The sequence below is a fragment of the Syngnathus acus genome, chromosome 3 (assembly GCF_901709675.1).
Source record: "Syngnathus acus chromosome 3, fSynAcu1.2, whole genome shotgun sequence".
Lineage (NCBI taxonomy): Eukaryota > Metazoa > Chordata > Actinopteri > Syngnathiformes > Syngnathidae > Syngnathus > Syngnathus acus.
The window spans coordinates 18,827,941-18,844,347 of record NC_051089.1 but is presented as its reverse complement, the minus strand read 5'-3'; the positions used below and the strand labels follow the sequence as shown (position 1 = coordinate 18,844,347).

At 45.0% G+C, this 16,407-nt stretch overlaps 1 protein-coding gene across 4 annotated transcripts in view; it reads left to right on the top strand.

Moving 5' to 3' along the window:
• Positions 1-5,744: 5,744 nt before the first annotated feature.
• The window catches only part of pop4 (POP4 homolog, ribonuclease P/MRP subunit), a 43,838-nt gene continuing 33,175 nt past the window's right edge, over positions 5,745-16,407 (top strand). Inside the window, exons 1-2 of one of the 4 annotated variants that reach the window (XM_037246710.1) lie at positions 5,745-6,105; positions 9,477-9,532. In XM_037246710.1, coding sequence (XP_037102605.1) covers positions 6,099-6,105; positions 9,477-9,532 — 63 coding nt within the window. In that variant the 5' untranslated portion in view covers positions 5,745-6,098. Of the gene's footprint in view, positions 6,106-9,373; positions 9,393-9,476; positions 9,533-16,407 lie in introns of those variants that run through there. The other 3 variants (XM_037246709.1, XM_037246707.1, XM_037246708.1) reach the window with 3 other exon arrangements.

Here is a 16,407-nt window from a genome sequence, read left to right as displayed (position 1 = left end):
ACATAATGCTCTACGATTTGTTGGCATCGATGCTAAACATCGATCTATATTAGGGGTGTAACGATTCATCGATACACATCGATTAATCGATATAATGCTCTACGATTTATTGGCATCGATGCTAAACGTAAACATCGATTTATATCGCCGTGTTTGACCTCGGACATTAGACGCGACTTTATTTTGAAATCCAGTTCATTGTTGCTTGCTTCCTCTTTCCGGGAGCAGTACGCGGCGTGTTGTGTTGTGAGCAGAGCAGGCACGTGAAAGGGGAGCCGACAACTGCGCGGCTCCTGGGCTGGTGCTATGGCTAGTGTCCAAGAAGACAAGGAAATTCGCTCCCCTTTGGGCTTCAAGTCATTCGTTTGGAAGCACTTTGGATTCCAAAGAAAAGATGGCTCAACGGACAATTAAAATTATTGTAAATAAATAGTTCAGTAATGCACTTTAAAGTTAATGGTATTACAAAAAAAGAAAGAATATTCATTTTTCTTTACTTATATGAGAAAAAATATAGGAATTTGATAAAGTTCAGTGTTAAAATAAGCACTTTGTATACTACAATACTCTTGTAATTTCCTAAATAAAGAGTTTGCAGTACCTTGTTGATTTTGCGTATGAATTGTTATAAATCAGAATATTGTTCTATATTTTTTATTAAAAAAAAATATATATATCGATCGTGGAGCACTATATCGTGATGTATCGTGAATGAATCACAGCAGGCTTTAAGATATCGGCAAATATCGTATCGTGGGTCTTTGTATCGATATGATATCGTATCGTGACAAAACCCGCGATTTACACCCCTAATCTATATCGCCCGTTTTTGACCTCGGACATTAGACGCGACTTTATTTTGAAATCAAGTTCATTGTTGTTTGCTTCCTCTTTCCGGGAGCAGTGCGCGGCGTGTTGTGTTGTGAGCAGAGCAGGCACGTGAAAGGGGAGCCGACAACTACGCGGCTCCTGGGCTGGTGCTATTGCTAGTGTCCAAGAAGACGAGGAAATTCGCTCCCCTTTGGGCTTCAAGTCATTCGTTTGGAAGCACTTTGTAATTTCCTAAATAAAGAGTTTGCAGTACCTTGTTGATTTTGCGTATGAATTGTTATAAATCAGGATATTGTTCTATATCGATCGTAGAGCACTATATCGTGATGTATCGTGAATGAATCACAGCAGGCTTTAAGATATCGGCAAATGTCGTATTGTGTTTCTTTGTATCGATATGATATCGTATCGTGGCAAAACCCGCGATTTACACCCCTAGTATCAAGTAATCCAGGAAGTGTTTAGTGGAGCGCGTATCGAGGCATGTATTATTATGGAGCGGTGACGTCATCGATGACAGACGAGGCCTTGTCTGCTCGACGGGTGCCGTGATTGGCTGACACATAAAAGAAGCGGCAACGAGTCCTCTGTCTTGCCCACGCAATTCGAGTTTCTATGGCAGTGGTTCTTAACCTTTTTCCTTGTTCGCACCCCATTCAATTCACCAACCAGTTCTCGCACCCCTAACCCTAAATAATTACTATAATAATAATTGGTTTACTTTACAGCTATAAGGCTTAATTAGCATTATCCCTAATGCCAATTAACGCTAATTATTATTATTATCATTATTATTATTATTTTAATAAACATTTAAGTTATAACTTGTCTGGTGTTTTATTCCTTGTTTTTATATTCGCCAATCAAAACATAAGAATCAGACATTTGGTTAACTGCTTTATATGACAATATGTATATGTGTTTTACGTTGTTATATGAGTTGGTGTCCCCAAAATTAACAAATGTCGGCATAACGTTTTTTTTTTTCCACCTTTTATTCAAACACAAACACATTCGATATATAATAACACCATCAACTACAAGCCAACAAAAACAGAATTAAAACATCAATGTCGGCATAAAGTGTGTCGGCTGGCAATGGCATAGCGGCAATGCTGTCTGTCACTCACTCGTGAATCTTCGCGAACGACCAATCAGCAGCGCCAGCGAGCGATAGATGGAGGAGGGACTTTACGAGCAATTTCCCGTTCACGACCGGGTGAGAGACAGTTGCCAACGGATCAGTGTGTAAGTGTTGTATTATAGAAAGAAATGTGTTAATTACCCGAGCCAATTATTATTATATATAATAATTTGGGGGGGGTTGTGTAGTTGTATTGTTTGATGTGTATGGGTTGTTTCCACTGGATATACGTATAAAAAAAAAAAAAAAAAACGTATCAGTGTGTGAGTGTGTGTGGGGGGGGGGGGGGGATTCATTGAACGATTCGTTTGAACGAATCTTTTGAGTGAACTGATTCTAAAGATTCAGTTCACCTAAAAGAACTGGAATGCACATCACTAGAGGGCGCTCTTAACTATTAAATAGAAAATGATGACGTTTCATTACACTACACAGAGGGCAGAACATATAGACCAGTGGTCCCCAACCACCGGGCCGCGGACCGGTACCGGTCCGTGGGTTACTTGGTACCGGGCCGCCAAGCCGCACAGAATTTTTTTTTTTTATCGACGATCAATTAATTCAGGTCAAGACACTCGTCCCGGTCACGTGCCAGTCGAGCCCGCAAAGCTAATATGTGGCGACAGGCTAACTAACCAGGCAATGAAGCATTCAAAACTGCTTCAACACATGGAGACCAAGCATCCTGCAATAAAAGACAAACCTTAATCACTTCGGGTGTCATTGTCTCTGATTACGTCTAGATGGGACCGGCTCGTTTCTGAGAAACAAACTCAGTGCTCCCACTAATTCAACGTAATGGTGAGTTTTATTTTTGTCATTTGTACTTGTTTTTATGTCAGTCGTATCATTTTATTTCATCGTATTTATATATTTATTATAAATGTATTATTTATTTATTTATATAAATGTATTATTTATTTATATAACTGCCGGTCCGCGAAAATATTTCTGACATGTAACCGGTCCGTGGCGCAAAAAAGGTTGGGGACCACTGATATAGACGTCTAATAGATGTTGAAGGAATGGGGTCGAAATACAAAAAGTCCTGCCTAGCTACAAAAACAGATATGCTCAAACCTCATTGAATAAAGTACATGAGCAGACAAGTATATTCACATATTAAATCAATGAAAGAAACATTTGTATCGCTGTTTGGGGGGGTGGCTGCACTTAATACAACATGAAGGCCCTGCAGCGCATAGTGAACACGGCTGGTAAGATTATTGGTGCTTCACTCCCCTCCCTGAAGGACATTTACACCTCCCATCTCACCCGCAAGGTGACCATGATTGTGAGTGATGTGAGTCACCCCGCTCACTCTTTGTTTGATCTTCTGCCCTCTGGGAAGAGGTACAGGGGCCTGCACTCCCGCACCACCAGACTCACCAACAGCTTCATACTCCAGGCTGTTAGGATCCTGAACTCTCTCCCCCCTTCTGCGTAGCGTCCTGTACTTTTGCGTGGTTTTATCACGTGATTTTGTGTTATGCCGCCATCTTGGCGGTCAACTCGTCAGCTCGTTCCTACGTGTTTGTATAGATTGTTTGATTTCTGTGCTACATTTTCACCGATTTCATCCGAATCATGGCTGATTTGCTATCCAACGAAGTTGGGCATTTGGATGAAGAATCCAAGAAACGTTACAGAGAGAAGTTGAACCTTGTTGGCACAACGGATCCGTACCTTTTACCGAGAAGCATGCTAAAATCGCCCGAGCATTTTGCAACAGCCGACCTGCCTGAACTCTCATTTCCAGATATTTATAATTACCTCGTCGATTTGTTTTGTAATGGCATTTCATAACTTGACATATTAAAAAACTGAATAGAGTGAAATCATTCAGATACTGTACATGTCTGTTCAAGTTGCTACCATTTTTATTTTTTGTTTATTTTTGCATGATGCCACATCTGATTGGCTTGAAAAATTTTAACCTTGTGCCAATGGCTTGAAAACTTTACCAATGTAGATTTTACCTTGTGCCAAATGAAGTAACAAAAACCCTCTTGTTAAAAAATGCTACATTAAAAAAAAATTGTTTCACAAGGTTCATAATAATTTTTGGGGAAATTTCCTAATGCATTCACTCGAGAATTAATTGTTCAATTCCAATATGAAGTTCAATATTTACATTGATAAAGTTTTCAAGCCAATCAGATGAAGCATCATGAAAAAATAAACACAAAATAAAAACGGGGGGGTGAACTGAAGAAATCATCCCATTCCCTGCCTTGCTGCTCTTGCTGCCTTTCTAAAAATGCACCCAGCATTTTCAACAATCATATTTGTATCATCCCATATTGTATTATTTCACATTTTGTGAAACAAATCAGGGGTGAATAGTTTGTTTACATACCTGATATGAAGTCCTCATTGCATATCCTTGCGTAAATCGTTGGTTTCCATCGTTCACGACGAATATCCGCGATCCATTTATCACGTTTTTTCATGTTCGCCGGAAATCTATAGAAGCTAAGATTTGGTTTATCGCCTCGTCTATTGCTACATCCAACAGCACAGCAGGTATCCGGCATTTTTAAGCTCAAATAGCAGCAGATATAACAAGAAAGCGTGTGTGAGTCGTTGACCGGCACTGTAAAGTTGACCGCCAAGATGGCCGCCAAGCTAATGTGGGTAGCTTGATGACGTCAGCTGCAAAGCCTATAGACTTCTATGTAGGGGTATAACGATTCATCGATACACATCGATTCATCGATATAATGCTCTACGATTTGTTGGCATCGATGCTAAACGTAAACATCGATCTATTTCGCCCGTTTTTGACCTCGGACATTTGACGCGACTTTATTTTGAAATCTAGTTCATTGTTGCTTGCTTCCTCTTTCCGGGAGCAGTGCGCGGCGTGTTGTGTTGTGAGCAGAGCAGGCACGTGAAAGGGGAGCCGACAACTACGCGGCTCCTGGGCTGGTGCTATTGCTAGTGTCCAAGAAGACGAGGAAATTCGCTCCCCTTTGGGCTTCAAGTCATTCGTATGGAAGCACTTTGTAATTTCCTAAATAAAGAGTTTGCAGTACCTTGTTGATTTTGCGTATGAATTGTTATAAATCAGGATATTGTTCTATATCGATCGTAGAGCACTACATCGTGATGTATCGTGAATGAATCACAGCCGGCTTTAAGATATCGGCAAATATCGTATCGTGTTTCTTTGTATCGATATGATATCGTATCGAGACAAAACCCGCGATTTACACCCCTACTTCTATGCCATAGACGTCTACGGCAGAGACGTCTATTTTTATTTCACTTTTAGACCTTTTTTAGACGTGTTTTAGCCGAGACGTCTGGGTAGCATGTAGAAGTCTAATTGACATCATAATGCTCGCAGGGTTGTAGTATGTCCCGGTATATTTCACATTCTTTCTTAGATTTTAACATGTCTTTCTCTTTCTTTCTTGCTCGAACCGTGCTTCTGTCTACCTCCTCTGTCTCCATCTCTGGGTTTGTTTTCAATAGAACTAGGATCCAGTGTTATCCCAGAATGCAACGCGTGTGCCCGAGCCCTATTCAATTAGTTGTAAGTCGACGTTTCATCAGAAGAGTTATGAAAAGAAAAGTTAATGGAGGTCAGAAACCTTGACAGTTACATTAAGTCATCGTCTTTTGTCTTAGTGTAGTTACCATCCATTTGTGCTTGTGCAATGTAGCTCATCGCACATCCAACATGGCGGCTGTCGATGACGTAACATACACTGTTCAAATTCCGCAGTTTTCGTGCGCTTGTATCCTGCGCCACTCACGCATTAGTGCACTACTTCCTGGTGTGCACTTCGCTGAGGGACGTAGGATGTACTGCGAGTATTTTGACAGGGCTCATCCGGTACGCACACTGTTTGCTGACATGTTTGATGACGCGTTCCAGCAGGGTAGCGCACATCGATGACGTAAAACGCACTGTCCAAAGTTTACAGTTTTCGCACGCTTACAATCTACGCGTTCAAACCTCTCGGACACTTCTACGAGTTTTGCGCCTTACTTGGTCACCGATCGGGCCGAAGAACAAGAAGGAGGAGGAGAAGGAGAAAAACTGGACGAAGAAAGACGCCCCTGCACGTGAAGAACAGACGAAAAATTTACGAACGCCAAAAAGAAAATACAAATGGATGGTAGGTAACGTAGCAGCCTAGTGAAGTCTGCTCCAAGATTAATGCAATTAAGTCTGGGGTAAATACTATGCTTTCACCGTGAATAGCTCCGAGTTATCCCCCCATCCCACGGTGTAGACGTTCACCGTAGAACGAACGTTGGGGGCTCTGTCCAAAATGTTTTAAAAAAGTCAATCATATTTAGTGAAAAGTCGTAATAAAAACACCGATCTCCGTTTCCATTTGTGATTATGGACTACTTGAGAGTTTGTGGCATAATATGTGGGCCATGGTTTATGCTACCTGTGCATATGAGAACCTTGAAAGACTATCATCTCACAACTGCTCATAAAATACATCTTGTAGAGTTTTTAGTCTCAGCCTGGTCTTCGGACTGAATTTTGCATGGTCACTAATTAGAAGACTACAACTCGATCCTTTAGGCTATTTGTTTCCCACAATACATCTCCCCCCCTCCTTCAATCTATGGAAACGACGGACACAGTAAAGCGGTAAGCTTGGGATGGCTTTATAATAATAAACAGTATTTTCCACTTTCATATTATTGTCTATGATGCCCTTGGTTTCATAGCATTAGCATCAGTCTTTTTTAGCGCGGTGCACTCTGTTTTTACTTCTTGTGGATGTATTTTGAGTAGTTGTATCAGACGAATTTCATCAAAGGCACTTTTTTATTCTTGAGAAGCACAATATGTTAAATGCATTTGTTACCTTCTCGCTAACGCTAGCATTAGCTTACATGACTGCAGTTCTTGTTTACAAGACGTGTTCATAAATAATATGAGGGAATTTATTTTGTTACATGTTATGTATGGTGTAATGGATAAGTCTTCTGCAGTTGACATCTTTTCATCAATCAAAAAAAGTTTGTGCGCCGTAAGGTACTTCTGCTAACAAACTACCGTATTTTCCGCACTATTAGGCGCACCGGATTATAAGGCGCAACTTTAATGAACGGCCCATTTTAAAACTTTGTCCATATATAAGGCGCACCGGATTATAAGGCGCATAAAATAGAAGCTATACTGCAACAAACTGAGGTTGACTAGGGTTGCGGTATGCATCCACTAGCCAATAACCAACGAGCCCTCTGTAAACAATCGCGTTTCTCAAACGATCTCCTATAAAATGATCGGAACTGACTAAAGTTCGATCTAACGCATTGGTACTACTTACCTATGTTTCCCTTCCATATCGATCCGTAGATTTACTCGAAACATTAACAGAGCAGCCTATTTTGACATGAAATAGCCTGGTGCGTATAGCAGCTATCGTAGTAAACTCAGGAGTAAAAGAGGGGCCTGTGATGCTATGATAATGAGAAATTCAGACAAAACCAAAAGCATTTCTGTTACAAAAATTCAAAATTGAGGAAAGATGGCACGAAAGTTGCCCGCACGCCAGCAGAAGACAGGGAGTGCCCACGCAATTGTGGACCCCCCCCCCCCAAAAAAAAAAAAATCAAAAATTTTAAAAAATAAAATTGAGGAATTATTAACTTTTTTTATTAACTTTTTTTGTACTTTTTCTTCAATATCAGTCCAAGTTTCTTCAGGTGTTTCTTTCAATCCATCTATAACCAGGTTATTTCTTTTCCATCGTCCAGCTAGTCCAGTTTGTCTGACAGTTTAATTACACTGTCTCAGATCTTGTAAATTTCTGTTCAATTTTTTCATTTAGATTTTTTATATCAACTTCCTTTTGAGTGAACTGCAAGCTGGTTTTAATTTCTTGCCGTTCCTTAGTAATATTGTCAAATTTTGTGTGTTTTAGTCCAGGATCAGTTTGATATAGCCCTTAAAGTGTTCCTGTTGCAGGGATGAGAATCTTCCGCAGATCCGCGGATTTCCGTGTTTTTTCCGTCGGGAGTATCATTTTCGTGAATCGTGTAGATCCGTTGAGAAATTTGTTTTTATGTGTGTGTGTGTGTGGGGGGGGGGAATGGCAGCAGTATTGCGACAACAGCCGCCTTATTTTCGGCAGCATTTTGGCGCTACTTTCGTCACCATTTGCCTACTCATTTGCCTAATTAGCAAAAGTTTTAGCCAGCATGGCGAAAGTTTTAGAGAAAAAAGACGAGGATCGTGCCAGGGAAATAGACAAGTCGAACGGGATCAGGAACTGCTAAAGATGGGCATGGCTCGAGAGCAGCGTCATCTTACAACTCGGAACACAAAGACGCGCTTAGAGCAGTGCGACAGTGAGCGCCCGGCGCGCTGCGGTTGCGCGATCGGACTAAATTAAGCTCCCTGCGCACTGAGGTCCACTTAAATTTTGGAAAGTACATCAGGAGTTTAATAATATTTTCTAAATTTCAGCGACGGCTCTCTCAGAATAATGCAACCAGCGCGATGCAGTTGCGCGGTCGGCGACGCGCTACGGTTGCGCATTCGGCGGTGCGCTGCAGTTGCGCGATCGGACAAAAATGCGCAAATGAAAAAAATGCTTAAAAAAAGTCTTGGAATGGATTAAAAATTTTCCATTATTTGTAATGGGAAAATAGATTCGGAATTCGACAGATTCACTTCTCGAACCTTCTTCTGGAACGGATTGTGGTCGAAAACCGAGGCTTGACTGTATTATATTAACCTTGGTAGCCCACCAAGCAGGAATATTTTTTTAACAAAACTGTTGAAATTGAGTGAGGAAATGAATGGTTTTGGGGTTGCTATACTGCCAAAATCCAGGAGTTTCCAGGGAGCTTTCCCCCCTGAGCCCCCTCCGGGGCGTTGCCCCTGGCCCCCTGCGGCCCTCAATGGGGGCCTGTGGGCCCTGTGGCCCCCAATAGGGGCCTGCGGCCCCTGCAGCCCCCAACGGGGGCCTGTGGCCCGCGGCCCCCATTGGGGGGGGGGGGCACAGGCCCCTGGCCCCCTGCGGCAAGTGGGGTTGGGGGGGCATGCGGCCCCCAGACCCTGGCTACTTTTCAGTGGTTCTTTTCATTTTCAAGTGCAGTGGATAGATCTTTCTGTTGTTGTAATAGATCGTTTACCTGTAAAACTGTCATGTAATCGTCCTCGGGCTTGGATTCTTATTTTTGTTTGTTGGTAGTGGGATGATTTCACTGGGTTCTGTATGTTGGCAATCCTCTTTTGATGGTCACAGGGTCTCCGAAGGGCGCGCGCAGCTAGGGTTGCCGCTCCGAGTCTCAGGAAAGCACATGCAGCATCGGGGTCAGGGCTTGACAAACCTGTTAAAAACCTGTTTTTTGTTTACCTACTCCATTGTCCCGTCAAAGGCCCTGGACTTTGTGTTGTAGCCTGTTATGGTCCTCACACCATCCCAGACATGTAATGGTCCAGCTTCTGTTAATGTTACTGCTTTACAATTCTAAATTAGTTTTTTACATGACTCTTTTTTTTTTTTTTTAACAGAGGCAGCCATGGACACCCATATTCCCCGTGACCTTGAAAAAGTTCTTGGCGTGAAGGTGAGTCAATCACATTATTTTTTTTGCTTTGACTAATGAAAGAAAGGTCTTTCCACAGAACAACACATTTATGAAATCTGAATGTAGTACTACTTTTATATCTTGTTTGACAGGACTCCAAACAAACTTTTACTTTTGTAGGAACACACTGTAACTTGACTTGCAAATTAATATTTAACACGATTTTTCATGCAGGGTGTTTTTCAATGGATTTTGGTGCTAATATATACATATATATCCATCCATCCATCTTCTTCCGCTTATCCGGGGTCGGGTCGCGGGGGCAGCAGCTTCAGGAGGGACTCCCAGACGTCCCTCTCCCCAGCCACTTCATCCAGCTCATCCCGGGGTATCCCAAGGCGTTCCCAGGCCAGCTGAGAGACATAGTCTCTCCAGCGCGTCCCGGGTCGTCCCCGGGGTCTCCTACCGGTGGGACATGCCCGGAACACCTCCCCAAGGAGGCGTCCAGGAGGCATCCTGATGAGATGCCCGAGCCACCTCATCTGGCTCCTCTCAACGTGGAGGAGTAGCGACTCTACTCCGAGTCTCTCCCGGATGACCGAGCTTCTCACCCTATCTCTAAGGGAGAGCCCGGAAATCCTGCGGAGAAAACTCATTTCGTCCGCTTGTATCCGGGATCTCGTTCTTTCGGTCACGACCCATAGCTCGTGACCATAGGTGAGGGTAGAGCGTAAATCGACCGGTAAATTGAGAGCTTTGCCTTTTGGCTCAGCTCTCTCTTTACCACGACGGATCGGTACAGAGTCCGCATTACTGCCGACGCTGCACCGATCCGCCTGTCAATCTCACGCGCCATCCTCCCCTCACTCGTGAACAAGACCCCAAGATACTTAAACTCCTTCACTTGGAGCAGGATCTCATCCCCGATCCGGAGAGGACCATGGAATCGGATTTGGAGGTGCTGACCCTCATCCCGACCGCTTCACACTCGGCTGCGAACCGCTCCAGTGAGAGCTGGTGATCACGGCCTGAAGAAGCCAACAGCACCACGTTGTCTGCAAAAAGCAGAGACGCAATGCTGAGGTCCCCAAACCGGATCCCCTCAACGCCTCGGCTGCGCCTAGAAAATCTGTCCATAAAAATTATGAACAGAATCGGTGACAAAGGGCAGCCTTGGCGGAGTCTAACCCTCACTGGGAACGAATCCGACTTACTGCCGGAAATGCGGACCAAACTCTGGCATCGGTGATACAGGGACCGAACCGCCCTTATCAGTTGGCTCGGTACCCCGTACTCCCGAAGCACCCCCCACAGAACCTCTCGAGGGACACGGTCGAATGCCTTCTCCAAGTCCACAAAACACATGTGGACTGGTTGGGCGAACTCCCATGCACCCTCGAGGGTCCTGCTGAGGGTGAAGAGCTGGTCCACTGTTCCACGGCCAGGACGAAAACCACACTGTTCCTCCTGAATCCGAGGTTCGACCTCCCGACGGACCCTCCTCTCCAGCACCCCTGAATAGACCTTACCAGGGAGGCTGAGGAGTGTAATTCCTCTGTAATTGGAACACACCCTCCGGTCCCCCTTCTAAAAGAGGGGAACCACCACCCCAGTCTGCCAATCCAGAGGCACTGTCCCCGATGTCCACGCAATGTTGTAGAGGCGTGTCAGCCATGACAGCCCCACAACATCCAGAGCCCTTAAGAACTCCGGGCGGATCTCATCCACCCCCGGGGCCTTGCCACCGAGGAGTTTTTTTAACTACCTCAGTGACTTCGACCCCAGAGATTGGAGAGTCCGCCTCAGAGTCCCCAGGCCCTGCTTCCACAATGGAAGGCGTGTAGGTGGAATTGAGGAGGTCTTCGAAGTATTCTCCCCACCGACACACGACGTCCCGAGTCGAGGTCAGCAGCACGCCATCCCCACTGTAAACAGTGTTGACGTTGCACTGCTTCCCCCTCCTGAGACGCCGGATGGTGGACCAGAATTTCCTCGAAGCCGTCTGGAAGTCATTCTCCATGGCCTCGCCAAACTCCTCCCACGCCCGGGTTTTTGCCTCAGCAACCGCCGAAGCCGCGTTCCGCTTGGCCATCCGGTACCTGTCAGCTGCCTCCGGAGTCCCGCTGGCCAAAACGGCCCGATAGGACTCCTTCTTCAGCTTGACGGCATCCCTTACCGCCGGTGTCCACCAGCGGGTTCGGGGATTGCCGCCACGACAGGCACCAATGACCTTACGGCCACAGCTCCGGTCGGCCGCCTCAACAATGGAACAAGGTCCACTCGGACTCAATGTCCCCGCCTCCCCCAGGACGTGGGAAAAGCTCTGCCGGAGGTGGGAGTTGAAGCTCTTCCTGACAGGGGATTCTGCCAGACGTTCCCAGCAGACCCTCACAGAGCGTTTGGGTTCGCCAGGTCGGACCGGCATCTTCCCCCACCATCGGAGCCAACCCACCACCAGGTGGTGATCAGTTGACAGCTCCGCCCCTCTCTTTGCCCGAGTGTCCAAAACATGCGGCCGCAAATCCGATGACACGACTACAAAGTCGATCATCGAACTGCGACCTAGGGTGTCCTGGTGCCAAGTGCACACATGGACACCCTTATGTTTGAACATGGTGTTCATTATAGAAAATCCGTGTCGAGCACAGAAGTCCAATAATGGAACACCGCTCGGGTTCAGATCGGGGGGGCAGTACCTCCCAATCACGCCCTTCCAGGTCTCACTGTCATTGCCCACGTGAGCATTGAAGTCACCCAGTAGAACGATGGAGTCCCCAGAAGGAGCGCTCTCCAGCACTTCCTCCAGGGACTCCAAGAAGGGTGGGTACTCTGAGCTGCCGTTTGGTGCATAGACACAAACAACAGTAAGGACCCGTCCCACCACCCGAAGGCGGAGGGAGGCTACCCTCTCGTTCACCGGTGTGAACCCCAATGTGCAGGCGCCCAGCCGGGGGGCAATAAGTATACTCACACCTGCTTGACGCCGCTCACCGTGGGCAACTCCAGAGTGGAAGAGAGTGCAGCCCCTCTCAAGGACTTGTTACAGAACCCAAGCTGTGTGTGGAGACAAGTCCGACTATGTCTAGTTGGAACTTTTCTGCCTCGCACACTAGCTCGGGCTCCTTTCCTGCCAGAAAGGTGACATTCTGTGTCCCAAGAGCCAGCTTCTCTATCGGACCGCCAAGGTCCCCACCTTTGGCCGCCGCCCAGCTCTCTTTGCACCCACCTCCTTTGGCCCGTCCCACAGGTGGTGAGCCCATGGGAAAGGGGACCCACGTTGTCTTTTCGGGTTGTGCCTGGCCGGGCCCCATGGGTGAAGGCCCGGCCACCAGATACTTGACTTTGAGCCCCAACTCCAGGCTTGGCTCCAGAGGGGGGACAATAAGTATGCCCACACCTGCTTGACGCCTCTCGCCGTGGGCAACTCCAGAGTGGAAGAGAGTCCAGCCCCTCTCGAGAGGGCTTGTACCGGAACCCAAACTGTGCGTGGAGGCAAGTCCGACTATATCTAGTTGGAACTTTTCTGCCTCGCACACCAGCTCGGTTGGGCCCCCTTGAACCTTTCAACATTTCGCCACATTTCAGGCGTCAAACATAAACATATAAAATTTAAATTTTTTGTCAAGAATCAACAACAAGTGGGACACAATCGTGAAGTGGAACGAAATTTATTGGATAATTTAAACTTTTTTAACAAATAAAAAACTGAAAAGTGGGGCGTGCAATATTATTCGGCCCCTTTACTTTCAGTGCAGCAAACTCACTCCAGAGGTTCAGTGAGGATCTTTGAATGATCCAATGTTGTCCTAAATCAGTGGTCCCCAACCTTTTTTGCGCCACGGACCGGTTACATGTCAGAAATATTTCCGCGGACCGGCATTTATATAAATAAATAATACATTTATATAAATAAATAAATAATACATTTATAATAAATATATAAATACGATGAAATAAAATGATACGACTGACATAAAAACAAGTACAAATTACAAAAATAAAACTCACCATTACGTTGAATTAGTGGGAGCACTGAGTTTGTTTCTCAGAAACGATCCGGTCCCATCTAGACGTAATCAGAGACAATGACACCCGAAGTGATTAAGGTTTGTCTTTTATTGCAGGATGCTTGGTCTCCATGTGTTGAAGCAGTTTTGAATGCTTCATTGCCTGGTTAGTTAGCCTGTCGCCACATATTAGCTTTGCGGGCTCGACTGGCACGTGACCGGGACGAGTGTCTTGACCTGAATTAATTGATCGTCGATTAAAAAAAAAAAATTCTGTGCGGCTTGGCGGCCCGGTACCAAGTAACCCACGGACCGGTACCGGTCCGCGGCCCGGTGGTTGGGGACCACTGTCCTAAATGACTGATGATGATAAATAGAATGCACCTGTGTGTAATCAAGTCTCCGTATAAATGCACCTGCTCTTTGATAGTCTCAGGGTTCTGTTTAAAGTGCAGGGAGAACCATGAAGACAAAGGAACACACCAGGCAGGTCCGAGATACTGTTGTGGAGAAGTTTAAAGCCGGATTTGGATACAAAAAGATTTCCCAAGCTTTAAACATCTCAAGGAGCACTGTGCAAGCAATTATATTGAAATGGAAGGAGTATCAGACCACTGCAAATCTACCAAGACCCGGCCATCCCTCCAAACTTTCATCTCAAACAAGGAGAAGACTGATCAGAGATGCAGCCAAGAGGCCCATGATCACTCTGGATGAACTGCAGATAACTACAGCTGAGGTGGGAGAGTCTGTCCATAGGACAACAATCAGTCGTGCACTGCACAAATCTGGCCTTTATGGAAGAGTGGCAAGAAGAAAGCCATTTCTCAAAGATATCCATAAAAAGTCTCGTTTAAAGTTTGCCACAAGCCACCTGGGAGACACACCAAACATGTGGAAGAAGGTGCTCTGGTCAGATGAATCCAAAATCGAACTTTTTGGCCACAATGCAAAACGATATGTTTGGCGTAAAAACAACACAGCTCATCACCCTGAACACACCATCCCCACTGTCAAACATGGTGGTGGCAGCATCATGGTTTGGGCCTGCTTTTCTTCAGCAGGGACAGGGAAGATGGCTAAAATTGATGGGAAGATGGATGGAGCCAAATACAGGACCATTCTGGAAGAAAACCTGTTGGAGTCTGCAAAAGACCTGAGACTGGGACGGAGATTTATCTTCCAACAGGACAATGATCCAAAACATAAAGCCAAATCTACAATGGAATGGTTCACAAATAGACGTATCCAGGTGTTAGAATGGCCAAGTCAAAGTCCAGACCTGAATCCAATCGAGAATCTGTGGAAAGAGCTGAAGACTGCTGTTCACAAACGCTCTCCATCCAACCTCACTGAGCTCGAGCTGTTTTGCAAGGAAGAATTGGCAAGAATTCCAGTCTCTCGATGTGCAAAACTGATAGAGACATACCCCAAGCGACTTGCAGCTGTAATTGCAGCAAAAGGTGGCGCTACAAAGTATTAGCGCAAGGGGGCCGAATAATATTGCACGCCCCACTTTTCAGTTTTTTATTTGTTAAAAAAATGTAAATTATCCAATAAATTTCGTTCCACTTCACGATTGTGTCCCACTTGTTGATTCTTGACAAAAAATTAAAATTTTATATCTTTATGTTTGAAGCCTGAAATGTGGCGAAATGTTGAAAGGTTCAAGGGGGCCGAATACTTTCGCAAGGCACTGTAAAAGATGAGAGATGGCTGTAATTTTCATCATAGGTATACTTCAACTATGAGAGACAATTTTTTTTTTTTAAAAATCAGAAAATCACATTGTCTGATTTCTAAAGAAAGTGAAGGTTAGGGTTAGGGTTAATGATCGAGTGAATAACCTGCAGAGAGCTAGGACCAAAGTAACAAAGACTACCATCGGTACCACACTACGTCGCCAGCGACTTAAATCCTGCTGTGCCAGACGTGTCCCCCTGCTTAAGCCAGTACATGTCCAGGCTCGTCTGAAGTTTGACATTCCATATGATCCGTCTGGCACTGCAGGACTTGAGTCCCTGGTGACGTAGTGTGTTACTGATGGTAGTCTTTGTTACTTTGCTCCCAGCTCTCTGCAGGTCATTCACTAGGTCCCGCCGTGTTTTTCTGGGATTTTTGTTCACCGTTCTTGTGATCATTTTGACCCCACGGGGTGAGATCTTGCGTGGAGCCCCAGATCGAGGCCGTTATTGACCAAATACTTATTTTCCACCATAATTTGCAAATAAATTCTTTAAAAATCAGACACTGTGATTTTCTGGATTTTTTAAAAAATTTGTCTCTCATAGTTGAAGTGCACCTATGATGAAAATTATAGCCATCTCTCATCTTTCAAGTGGGAGAACTTGCACAATTGGTGGCTGACTAAATGCTTTTTTGCCCCACTGTATGTACTTTTTCGGAAATAAAAAAAATAAAAAAATTGATTCTTTAATTTATTTGCATTTTATTAAACCTACAAATGTGTCAGATCATTTTGCCGGACCCTGTAGATAAGAAATACAGTTTTTTTCCATGTATAATGCGCCCCCATGTATAATACGCACCCTAAAAACGGCATGTCGATGCTGGAAAAAAGCCTGTACCCATGTATAATACGCACCCAAATTTTGACTCCTACTTAAGTCCGTAAACGTAAAATTATTTCAGAAAAAAGATCGTCTTTGGGAACAACCGGATGTTATTCTGCCGGTCAGTATCACTGCGCATGCGCTAGCAAACTCGATAGCGAAGAAATGTTTCGGATTTGTGTAGGGTACATTGTGACAGCAAACGAGCAGGTGATCGAGCAAGCGTCTTATACGAGAGCATTGTGTTCGTATGGAGCGTGTTTGAAGTGAACAGCAGAGAAGAAAGCGCATCTGTAATGGCGGCCTCCGTATGAAATCCGGATTAAAAAAAATA